Genomic DNA, 13,529 nt, shown 5'->3' with positions numbered 1-13,529 from the left:
TGTATAAATACTAATAGTTTTAGTAAAAAAAAAAAACAATGCAGTGCGTTCAATTAAGTTTGAATTACGAGATATAATTAATTATCATACTATTTAACAATAGAATGTTGTTAATCTTTGCACTTTCTTGAAAATCTCGCGTTGAAAAAAAGTTGATATTAATATCAACAACATTTAAACAATTCTTAAAATAAATCGATCAAAGCGATGAAACACAGTTTATATAAACGCGTACAATCGATTTTTCATTTCGTTGAAAATTTTGTAGTAATTAAACTCTATAAAATTGCAATATACAAATCAACATATGAAATTAACCGTCTCGCTATGAAAACGAATATTGATATTTTATCAAGAATCGATCGTTTACTCGACTGTGTTAAATCTACTTACTTTACGTTCGAGTATTATTCTCAATGCTAAATCGATATAGCGTTTCATAATGCTTTTTCTGCAGTAAGAAAATGATATTTTTCCTACTTCGCTCATAATGCGTTGCGCTGACTGCAATGGTAGCTCGACCGCATCTTCTCCGCCTTCACAATTTCTTCGTTCCATTATACGTGGACGCGGGTCATAATGTATTCGCTCGGTTTAAAGCGTCATGGGTGTTCCGCGCGCACGAACGTGCCGAGTGCCGGACGCCGGCGCCAAGACCGGGTATAACCCGTTGCGGCATGCACTGCCGCAGAATTGGTGTTAAATTACAATTATTAATTGCAGTAAACAAGCCACACCGCCAGTTCCATTCGCTTATGTACCCGCGTCGTTTGTCTTTAATTCGACGAACGGCCGCCGCCCGTGTCGGATTCTGATTTATCAAATTTCGCACCGAAATGACGGATTTTAAAGCGGGCCAACCAAATTTCACGGGGGATCTCCATTTTGTCGCGCGGAGCGTCTCGTAAGTTAATTTATCGACCTGGAACAATTGTTGATCGGCCTGAAGAAATTTTCTTAGATCACCTCAGGAGCCTTAAGTTCTTTCAGAAGCCCAGGCTTTTTAAAAGCTTTAGGCTTTCTCAGCGGAAAGATATGACTGAGTGGAGATATAAAATATCGAGCTTTTAACTTCTTAGGGAAAAAGAAAGAATATTATATAAGTGGTTGATCATTATTCACATCTATACCGCTGTATATAAAATTATGAATTTATAGACATCTACTTTTATGGATCTATCCTAAAGATTTAAAATAAAAATAAAAAAGTAATAGGTATATATTAAATTTTTTTTCTACGTTCTAAAATTTCTATAAACATAAATTTATAAAAATTATTAATTTTTTTTGTGAATGTAATATATTCAGATTCTGAAATAAAATGCGATGAAAAACTATCATTGTTGATAGTGATGCATTCTGAACGCGTATCGATTTTCGCGGGGGCCGCGATTGTCTCTCGTAAAGTTCTCAGTCGACCAACGTCGTTTCTCAAAATATCACGTATATCCTCACATTTTACCGTAAAATGATATTTCGCGATCGCCCCGCGCAGCGAAACTATTTTATGTCGCGAATTCACGAGCATGCTCTCTCTCTCTCTCTCTCTCTCTCTCTCTCTCTCTCTCTCTCTCTCTCTCTCTCTCTGTCTCTCTCTCTCCTGGCAGGGGCACGAGGTTTATTGCGAACGCGGCGACGCACGTGCGGTGAAAAATGGGCAGTCCGTGTAAGCACGATAACGATTGCGTATCGCTTTACAGTAGCGTATCGGTAGCATTTCATTCCGATTCGATACATAACGCGCGCCTCGCGTTTGTGCAAATGCAGCGTTATTACCTTGACAGGTATTAGCCGCCGGCGCTCACACATCTTGAACGGCGGATTTATCTGCCGTTTGCGCCACGGTAATATTTACGTTCTCATTGACGCTTATGACGGGCTCTTACGCGCGCTCAGAACGATCGCATTCTACGGGCGATCGCGGAAATTCATGCGAACTTAGGCCGACGTTGAATGCCACGCGCGTGGAATACGCGGAATAGAATGCCACGAGAATTCTTGAGAGGCGGGATACGTCCGACGATTGGATAATTTCGCATTTTCCGCATTTGCATTACGCGAATCGTTAAACGAGTCGTTGAGCGTACAATAAAATCCAGATCTTATCTTTCCGCGAGCCTCTCCCGCATCTTTCCGTTTTCTATGAAAACGTGGAATTTAGCGATGCCGGGTATATTATTAAATAATTACAAGCGGAAAATTTAGTTACAGCTTCTTTTTTTGCTTCTTTTACATAACTTCCCCTCATGAAACATGTATCACTCTTCGTCAATCGCTCAATTCAGTCAATCGCAGGCTTTTAACGGAAACCAATACCGACGCGGAAATGATTTTATCGCGACGCTCGTCGTCGACAGATTCTGGATTCTTTCCTTATATCGGCAATCTTGTACGAAACGGCGTTCCTCTATGTATATTTGATGTGTCGCTGATGGAGTCCATTACACAGCGAGGAGCAGACTTTGAACTCTCTTTTTCCATTCCAGTTCCGAGGTCGGTGTTACGGGAGCAATACGAGGGCGAGGTTGAGGCGGACGAGTTGGAGATGACGCATGAGTTCGAGGAGGGATTCGACAGAGCAGACTTCAGAGCTGAATTCAGCCCCAGCCCAAATCTCGAAGGACCACAACCGCCACTACGGGATAATGTCTCTAGAAATTTTCCGACCGTTAGCTCCTCTCCGCCTCGAGCACGAACCAACAACGGCGGTAAGTTCCGCCTTTGCTTTTTCGTTTTATTCAGAAATGCATGTTGCATCATGGCAAATACCATCTTAATTAATCATTTCATGTAATATATATATATATATATATATACACATATACATACATACATATATACGTATGTATACGTATGTATGTGTATATTACAAAATAAAATTATATAAAAAATATTTAGAACCTTTTTGAATCATTCCCTTAGGCATTACCAAAATGTGTGAGTTAGTGATTTATTATTATTTCATAAAATAAAAAGTTCTGATAAAATAAAAAGTTACAAATATATTGCTGGGTCCGAGGAAATCTCATGTCGACCACGTGCATATTTTTTTTCTGCAGACAGCTGTCACCGCTCGCTACTTCATAGTGTCGTTCACCCTCGGACGAGGGTTGTCCAAAAATGTTGCGTCCGAGATCTCCTTTTCTGAGAAATTCAAGTGTAAAACACTCCGACCCTCACTCGTGCGAGTCGCATAAATACGTTGTGTAACACCGTTTAGTAACATAACTTTATTAACGGAGAAGAACGTAAATAACAAGCAGGAGCGGTAGAATAATTGTTCTCGCGCGATGACAGCTGTTACGCAATTCTGTTTATTTATTTTTCTTCTTTACGACGGGCCATTTGCAGGTATCGATCCTCTATTGGATTTATCGATCTGTCCAGTCCAGCTGATACTACGAGAAGACGTGAAAATACAGAACTCCACGAACACAACACACACACACACACACACACACACACACACACACACACACACACACACACAACACTCATACACACACGTATATAAAGTATGTGATTTAAAAGGTTCTAAATGTTTTCTATATAATTTTATTTTCTTTCAATATATAGAGAAAAGTTTTTTTGTAAGCTTGTTTCTCTTTTCAAAATGAGGAGAATGTAATCTATATTTAGAAACAAAATATTATAACAGAAAGCATACAAACACATTTTTTATGATCAATACAGTATATATGTACGTATATACATATATATATGCTGCATTGATTATAAAGAATGTGTTTGTATAGCATTTCCGTCATAATATTTTACTCCTAAAAATGTAGCAGAGTTATTTTTATGCATGCTAGAGTTTTTAACGAGCAAACTTGAAAATAATGTATATTTTTCTATTCTGAAATATTTATCCTTCCTTTGTTCGAAGATATTTTAATTTGCGAGCAGCAAAAGTGGAGCTTTTTTGCATGTACCTCGGCACCTACCGGCCGGTCTGTATTTTTGCATGTCTGCCTTTCGTGATCGGTTTGCATTTGACACACCGACCAACCGACGTGCGAAACACACGTACATCAGACACGTACATCAGTAGCGGAAGTTGCATCCAGGTAATACGCGTGAGTGCTAAAGGTGATTAGCCGACTTCCGTGTCAGGATTATGAAAATTTATTTCGGCAAGTTCTCCACCTATCTAGCATGCGCCAAAGCATTATCCGAGCAGTTCTTTAATTCTACTCATTTATAAATAACCGCGTAATTGTATAATTACATGCGAGTGACGAGGTAAATTATTATTATTTCCATGACTAATTAATCCCGGTGCGAGCGCCGGGACATCAACGTGGGATCCATTTATACTGCACATTTCACTACGTCTACAACTGCGTTATCACGATACATAACGCATAACGCATTTTTTTCGTAATAAAATTATCTTTCCATGAATCCGTGTGAAAAAAGGAAACAATGAAGGGTGCAAAGCTAAAAGTGAACACTTATGACGCGTTGTCTGGAAACAATAGCACGAATAATAATATTGTATTAAATTTAATATACATAAAAATTACATTTAAATGACGTTTTGACAATTGAAATTGCGAATGAAAATTGCATCTCGGATTTTCTTGTTTTTCTGCGCTGCATTAATTTTTTTTTTTCCTCTTTTTTTTTTTATCGTGGCACCGACGACCGGCTCGCGAAGAGGCATATTAAAGTCCATTTTTACGCTTCCGTACTTTTCACAGTAGTCAAGGGACATTTTGACGCATTGAAACGTTTTTTCCGTTTTTCTTTTCTTCTTTCGCGCTCCTATCGTTGCGTACTGCATAAATGCGGGGGGAGCAAAGCGCCCGTCTTAGAGCCGCTTTCATTGCCGGAAGTATCCGGATGTACGTAACTTTATATCGTGTATAGTAATGTCCGCAATGAAATTACTTACCAGCTCGATGAAAAGCATGCTCGGAGAGAGCGGCAGCATCCGCTTTATATTCACTTCGCCTGCGAGCGTTTTCTCTTCTGCTTTTTTACTTTTTACGCGAATTCGCGAGGAACGTTATGCGGAACTGACATTATTAGCATCGTGCGAACGAACGCATTTTGCGATCTCCTATTATTATCTCTCATTAACATTCCGGCCAGTTTTACGTAATTTTTTTCGCTCGATATTTAAGCGGCGGCGTTCCGTCAGTGATGCAGCTCGATGCTCGGTCCGCCACGCATCAATAATGCGACTCAGTATTTAGGCCAATGCACTCGAATGAATTCATCTCGATATTTATAATCGGACGCATCTCGAGACGCGTTTATAAACGTTTTAAATGTTTGCGGCTCTTCGCACGGTGGAATTTTTTTGCCGCTATTATTACTCCTAACTCGATGAAATACCATCTATTATCTACTAGATAGGATTTCACCATCAAGACCAATTAGGAATAAAGCGATCGTTCCTTCGGTCGAAAGAGTGAAACCAACTCATTAAAGCACGAAGGCGAAATTAGGTAAGTCGATCGGTTCGGAAGTTCGGCTTCAAAGATCGCCTGACCGAGCACAGTCCTGTAATTGGATATGCATTCACTCGAACACTCCTTGCTGACACCTTTGCCTCGTGGCCCGTTGAATCATTCGCTATTGCTCTCAGTTATTCACTTCAGTGGCTTCGGCAAAGCAACACGGAAAGATATGTATTAGAATAGTATAAAGGAGAAGATATAAAGGAAGATATAAAGATATAAATAGGGAATTTATGGGACATCTATTATACTATTGAATGGAACATAGAATTTCTCAACGTTTGATTTTATTGGACCCACATTCACTGACAGAGCGTAAATTATGCACGAGATATTAAAGTCTTTATATATCCTTAAGGAAGGTAAAAAATATCAAATCTCGATGTTATTCGGTATTCTTATCTGCGTATTTATAGGTCAGCTAAAACAGGAATTCAGAAGCACATGTCCGAAAATAAAAATGCCCGATAAGACTAAATTGTTAATTTCAAAAGCGGATTAAATGCGGTAATCGGTAATCCATTGCATTCAATTCGCGTGTAACATAGATATGCGATACTGTAATAAAATACATCTTAACGTACATAATATATGTATATATATATAGTTACTATTTGTTATTTCATTGCGGCGAATATGTGGGCAAACGGGATATCCAATCTCGGGGTGCAATATCGCTTTCGATATTTATATTCTCCGACCACAATTTGAGACACCGGAATATTAATTAAAGGCGGTAAAATCGGTGAAAGAGCTATCGAAGAATATAATGAGATAAAAATAAAAGAACTCTTATTAAAATTACATTTTAAACGTGCAGAATGGACGCGATCATTATATTGATAAAAAAAAATTCTTTCTGAGCTTCTTAAAAAGCGTTGCTAACTCAGAGATACCACGCAGCTTTTTTCAGTTCCTGTACAATATCCATAGCTGTCAATAACTTTATAAATATCCGCTTTTTTCTAACATATTGTTGCTAACCCTTGAGCATCTTTTTTTTTTAATTTTAGAAAATGTAGCACACACACACACGCGCGCGCGCGCGCGCACACACACGTACACACGTCACGTTAACTATGTATACATAGCTCAACAGAAAAAAATGAATTAGTATAATAATATGCGTCTGTAAAATGTTGATTGATATTATTTATTATAAACAAATTATCTTAGTATTCTATTAATATTGTTATTCAAAATATTGCGATGAGACATTTCAACAATTATGAATTTTAGATAGTATAGCTGACTACAAATCCAAAGCAATCTTGTTGAGCGAGAAAGAGGAGGTTCGTCATGCATCCCCTCGAGTTTTCGAAGGGTTATTCCGGATTCCAGTTACGTGGCGCGGTCGGCAGCTTTAATGAGTTCGTCGACGAGGCGTGCATAATGCGATGCGCTAAGAGATCCTCTCGTAGTCATTGTCTTCGCGCGGAGACGCCAACGCGTAATGATTGCGCCGCGTGCGCCGCTTTGATGCCCGCCGCAGATTATCGAAATTACGTTATCGTCGTGCGAAACAAACGAAATAATTGACTTGACACCGGAGAAAATAAGTAAGATTTATTAATGTAAGGTCTTATAATGGCGTATAATGTTAACTATTATATTCGGACGTAGTATCGCATTTCAATTGTTTGTATGTTTTTTAAAAAAATATTATCACGTTATAAAAAAATCCTTAAATATTCTTAAATTTCAAAAAGTATAATATTTCTTGCAATTTTATATAAAATTTTTTTTAAATTTTCCTTCAGTGTGATATAGACTTGTAAAAATATATTAGAAGTACGCAAAACTGTATTGTTCATTTAATAAAACAAAACTCGCAAATAAATAGTTCAGTAAGTTCAATAAGTTAATAGTTCAATAAGAATGACATATTTTTTTTATTAACATTCGTTGACAACAAGAATGTAAAGAACAAAGGAAAATTAATGAAGTTAATTTAGTTGTCGGAAGATAACTTGAGAGATGATTATCTCATGGATTATTTTTTATGAAAGGAAAACGAAATTTCTTCGAAATATATTACAAAGGAGTTCTTATCAACTTTATTGTCCTCGATCAAAGCCCACGCATTTGTCCGTCTCCATTTCCTTCATTCTCCAAAGAACCTCACGTGTAAATACAATCAGACACGATGTTTTACACACACACACACACACACACACACACACACACACACACACACACACACACACACACACACACACACACACACACACATATATATATATAAAATACTTGATGCTCCGTTCGTTTGACATTCTCACTAGTCCATAAGTTGAAGAAAAGCCATTTTCCAGAACAAAGAACGAAAGATAAGATCGAAGCAGAAAAATATATTCTATTAAAGTTCAGTGTGAAATCTGTTAGACAAAAGATTTGAATATAAATCTGTTCTTTAATACAGATACAGATCAAAAATTACAAATAACAATATGATAATTAACATTAAACGCTCTTAATGATTAATTAGATCGAATGGTTAATATCATCCGAAGTTTTACATTTTGTAGGTTGAATTAAGTATAATTATTTCTAATTATCTGTTTTATTAAACTTTTGATTAAACCTTATTTTGCGAATTTGAGTTCAGGAATTTTCAACAATAATTTTACTCATTTAAATCAAATGTTCCGAAATTGGATATTCCAATTTTCTAACAATGTAATTAAAACGTATTAACACTTGTTTTTCTGTTAATCTAGATATTTTATTCGAAAAATTAAATTCGAATGGATTCCCTAGAGCCACAATAATGAAAGAGTTAATTAGCAATTTTTACTTACACAATGCATAACATAAATGTTCACCAAATTTCAGCGTCGCGAGATTCCGCTGAAATCGTGCGATTAAACGCGAGGTTCTGTGGTACGAGACCCTTGAATGGAGTACGTGTCGCCATCGGTGCATATAATTCAGGCTTCTAATTAAAAGCGCTCACAGCTTGCTCTTTTCCTAGTTCCAGTCCGTATAATTTCTCCACCTTGCCCACGTGAAAGCGCTCGTTATATTTGGCTTTTGAATTGCAACTGCCGTTCGAGCACAAAAGAAATCTCGCTTTTATGACGGTGGCTTTGTGTACGTTTCTGAAAACTATCACCGGCGCGGAGATAGCATGTCGACATACCTTGCCACCGAAAGGCAATATCCCACGCATTCCCGGACCTTATCCAATCCTGTAAGCTCCCTCGTCTCTTCTCGATTTTTCTTACATAGTTCGTCTGCTCCCCGAGAGAAAGTTTCGTCTTCTTGTACTTGCGAGATCGATGAATAACTAAACTCAATATCAAGTCAATATCAGTTTCATATAAAAACTTTTTCATATGATATGTTCCATGTATAATATAACAAGCTCTCATTTTGACATATCGTGCGTCCATCTTAGTTTCGAAATACTATAACTCGACCCTAACGGTCTTCAAAGGTGCTCACCGGTGCTCATTCGGTGCATAAATAATATTTCTCGAAACGTTGCAACATTCGGTGTGAACAAAATTCATTTCTTAATTCAAAAATGATATATTTCATTTTCTTGGAATATCGTAATCTTCCGAAACTCGCGTTTATGAGGTTTAAATTTTAGAAACGGAGCAAACACTTATGGAACATCAAAAGGGAGTAGTCTATATGTATCCTTTCTGCATTCGCTGATACATATTTAAAAAGTAGAGGCGCGCGCCTCTTGCATTTTACGATACTGTTTATTGGCGTTTAAAACTTCCGTCGGGATCAGTTTTTCCTTTGATCAAGATTTCGTCGGGGTCTTTCTACTCGTCTACGCAAAAAGGGTTGAAATGGTGATCGTCCATGGGGAAAAGGTTGCGCATCGTGCCGGCGGTGCGGAATATCGGACGCGCCGGATGTGCACCGACCGAGATTAAAGGTGAAAGGGGACATCGAACTATCGGGGGAAAAAAATCTCAGATAAAGTTAATGCCACCTGATGGGCTACGATATGTGAGCGATGAAAAACCTGTGAACCTGACTTTGCGTCTGGCGAAGTAATATCTCTCTCTCTCTCTCTCTCTCTCTCTCTCTCCCCCTCTCTCTCTCTCTCTCTCCCCTTCCCCTCTCGTTTCTCTTTCGTTAGGTCAATTTCAACGTGAATCGTCGTCGACGACACGTTTTACTTCGCCGGCTTTGCAAACTTTATCGAAGGTACCGTGGATTGCGCCGTTAATTAAAGATAATGACCGAGTACCTTCCTCCGAGACATGACTGTATTCCTTTACCCGTTTGTATCTTCGCCAAGTCAGAACGAAATTAAAGTCTGCGAATAAATCGTTATATGAACTAGCATTACGTAAAGAAGATTAAGAGAGAAACGGAGAGATGCGTTGAAATAATCAATATTCTGTTTATACACTTACAAAAATGAACACTTCGAAATGAAATAACTGAATTTTGCATTTCTTTAAAAAAAAAAAAAAAAAAAAAAAAAAGAAAAAAGTGATCGAAGAATATTACAGGAATATCGCTGAGACAGATGTACAGAACGTGATAAGATTGCGAAGAGAATTCAAAAATTGGATGAACTATCGGCGAGGAAGATTATACGAATCGTGGTGGTCTGACATCGAGGAGGAAAATCTGCTCTAACTTTTCTGCGTCGTACTTTTGTTCGGAGTGTCGTCGAAATTTGACATATTCGATTTTAACTTATCGGTGGCTCAGGTGGAACAAAATATTTGCAAAGTTCTTACGCGCAGACAAGCAGTACGTCTCGTAATCTCTCACGGTCGATTAGATCGGCGGATTTAATAATTGAGCTCCTGCGCCCCGCCGGTGTGCTTAGTGATATCGCGCGAGAAACTGTTCGATATTAAAAATGGAGTTAAATTGACCCGCCGGTAATCGGCGTAAGCGGATCGGATTCTTTGATGCACTTTCGCAACTAGAATCGGAAAATGCAAATTGCATCTCGAATCCTATTAGACGATAGGAAAGTCAATGCTTACGGAACCGTGGAAGCATTTTAATAGCCGCAAAGAAGATTTATACTCGAGTTTTTTTAATATTAATTTTAATGTATACCGAATGAAAAATTGATCCGATCATGATTAAGGTATTTGAGCAAATATACATAGATGTTGAATCATGTCAACGTTATTTTTTTTGACAAGATGAAAACGAAAATCGAAAAGATTGATGCTTTTAATACAAAAGCCTACATGTAGTTTATGAAACATTGTAATTTCGGGATTTATTTAACTTAATGGTAAATCGGAATAATAAACAAATTTCAATTTTTGTAGATATATTTAATTTTTCTTTAAAATTGTCTTCGTTTATGCTTTATATTGAAGTACATTGAAGTACATAAGCGTTATATTGAAGTATAAGCGTATGCATAGACTTATAATTTAATGCAGAATCCCATTTGACCGTATCTAATTCTACGCTTAATTATACGACACTATACAATGATCTTACAATCAAGCTATTGTTAATTGTTCGACAATGTTCACTTACGTGACGCGCGTTTGGCTAATGATCATTTGAAATTCACTGCTACGAGGTAACGCACAATGTGATAAACGGATATTGTGTGAATGCCAGTGTCACATTTTAGGCGACAACGAAGAAACCATCAGAATTGTACTGCCGACACAGACAAATGGGGGTCGGCGCATATTTCGTCGTTAGTAAAGATAAGAAATGGCACGTTTCACGCGTTAGGCCGCAGCCATTCCCGTACATTAGCTGACAAACAATGATACAACTTGGCGTTGAAATTGGATGGCTTTAATCGAGTGGAATGTCTGAAGACAATCTTAAGTTATCGTGTTTCGTCGTTACCTTGACGTAACTAATTAAGCGGTGTTAATTCACCGTGAGACGGTGCACTCTTGTTTCTCGAGCACGTAATCTAGGACTCTTTACTTACGTCCTTCATGTTTCAACTAATACGCAAAAATGCGAGATTACATTAAACAAATGTCAAGAATTTAGTCTTAAATTATAAATTATACATATGTGTAAAGTTAAATTAAAAATTTTTCAGTCACTTAAGCTGTTTAAGCGAAAATATATTAAATTAATTTGGACAAAGAGGATAGAGAGGAGGAGACAAAAAGGGAAATAGGAAATACGTATAACTCTCTTACCAAGCCAATGAGAGCAGAGAAAGTAGGTTACTGTGGCTCATTAAATATCTTTTGTAAGCCCGCATTGGCAAGCCGTACAGCATGAGTATAATACGACGCCAGGTAGAACAAAATCGCTTAAGTAAAAGTTACATTGCTTGATGAGAGCTTTCAGGGCACGGGGGAACTTTACTTTCCCTTCTATTTACATTTTTAACTTGCTGGCCGAACCAACGGACTATGGCGCGGCCTTTTAACTCCGACTCTCCGAAGATAAAGATCCTCTCGTACCGTCAAAACGGAATAAAATTTGGTTTTATCTTCGGCTCTTTCCTCTTCATCACAGTAAAATTTTTTTCCCTAATTTTTTCCATTGTTAAATTTATTCTACGAGAAACTCACGCAGAATTATTTTTACGCTGTGAAGAAGAAAATACCCAACCTTCTAACTGTAACTTAAAAATTTTAATTTCCGCAAGTTATTCAATCTCAGCACTTTTAATCGTAATTAAGAATAGTTAATGATAGAATATGAAAGAAGATTGTTATTAATAATCAATAATTTGAAAATACGCTCTGGGAGCATATTTTTAATTATTTACGAAAATAATCGAACTTGCGCGATGGTTTACATGAATACAATGAGAAGATATTTTATATTTTAATCTTTTTTTTTATTTATTTTTTATTAAAATATATATATTTTTTTTAGAGAGAATGCAGAAACATTGTTTTAGATGCTTCTGTTTGGAAATATCGTGTACCAAATATAAAATCGTATATACAATGACCAATAAATTGTTGAAGCTAAATGAGCAATCGTCAACAGCGAAGTAAATGCCAATCAGTTAATAAAGTCGTACATAGTATTTAGTAAGTTTGGTGACTGTTCTCTCTCGCCTCCAAACTAGGTGGAAAGCTGTCGTGCAAAAGCAATTATCGAACAGCTGTCACGACATCAATACCTACCGCGCGAACTACTTCCAAATGAAAATTTTAAGTTCGTAAAGGGAAATTGTTGATCCTCGTATCGAATTCTTATCATTGACAAACTTTATAAATTAACTGAAATGATGAAATTGGAATCTTAACTACTATTATATATTAATTACGATAATTTCTTATATCGCAACTATGATTGTACTTAACATGTTTTCAATATGAAAAAAATTGCAATTGTCGCCTTTTCGACGATAACAATTAAAAAGCTTAAGCAAACTCAACAAATAATTCAATTCAAAATTTTAGCCGAAGTGGCCAAAAAAATAACTTTATAAATTATTTAAACAATTATTGATATAAAAAAGTTTGTTGCGTTTTTTATTGAAAATTCTTAATTTTATTGCAGAGTAAAGAATTGACGAGTATCTTGTTTCTCGATTAAACAGACGTGATAAGAACATTACAGACTTAGGCAATTTGAAGAGGAGAATATCTCGCAGCTGATCTCTCACGAACGCAAAGTGTCTTTTGGTCCCTACGCAAACTTTGAGGCACGATTAATAGCTGCTGTTAGTGATTGATGTTGACATTAGTACCAGAACTGGGAGCGATATGACTATTTCGTTAGGGGTCGCTTCGCCAATGATCGATCCACAGTCAATATACCAACACGGCGAGCCATCGAATGTCGATTAGGTGGCGACCGCTCCCTCGAATTTTAGTTCTCACCCTCGCAGGGTGGCAGAGATCGGGCTCTCGCTTTACGAGCTTAACGCCGTGCGATGCTTTATTGCCCTTAAGCGTCGTTGTCCGACGCGTTTTAGTAGCGAATTTATACCCACGTTTTCTATCACCGCAGATTTATGAGGCACTCGTTTGATTACTTGATAATGAAGCGCTAAGTCCTTTCCCGGAGTCGCAATTAATCAATAAATGATGAATATGCTACATGCATATATGTGTATGCGTGCGTGCGTGCGTGCGTGCGTGCGTGCGTGCGTGCGTGCGTGCGTGCGTG

The 13,529-nt window shown here is 37.4% G+C and overlaps 1 protein-coding gene across 4 annotated transcripts in view; it reads left to right on the top strand.

The window, feature by feature from the left end:
* LOC105425770 (uncharacterized) overlaps window positions 1-13,529 on the top strand; it is a 155,168-nt gene that overhangs the window by 128,217 nt on the left and 13,422 nt on the right. For all 4 annotated transcript variants that reach the window (XM_089074089.1, XM_089074090.1, XM_011636681.3 and 1 more), the window contains exon 6: window positions 2,487-2,708. In XM_089074089.1, coding sequence (XP_088930215.1) covers window positions 2,487-2,708 — 222 coding nt within the window. The remainder of the gene's footprint in view (window positions 1-2,486; window positions 2,709-13,529) is intronic.

The sequence above is a fragment of the Pogonomyrmex barbatus genome, unplaced genomic scaffold (genome assembly GCF_055798465.1).
Source record: "Pogonomyrmex barbatus isolate J1 unplaced genomic scaffold, ASM5579846v1 scaffold16, whole genome shotgun sequence".
NCBI classification, from domain to species: domain Eukaryota; kingdom Metazoa; phylum Arthropoda; class Insecta; order Hymenoptera; family Formicidae; genus Pogonomyrmex; species Pogonomyrmex barbatus.
The sequence above is the reverse complement of the archived record's forward strand: the minus strand, read 5'-3'. Positions and strand labels throughout refer to the sequence as shown.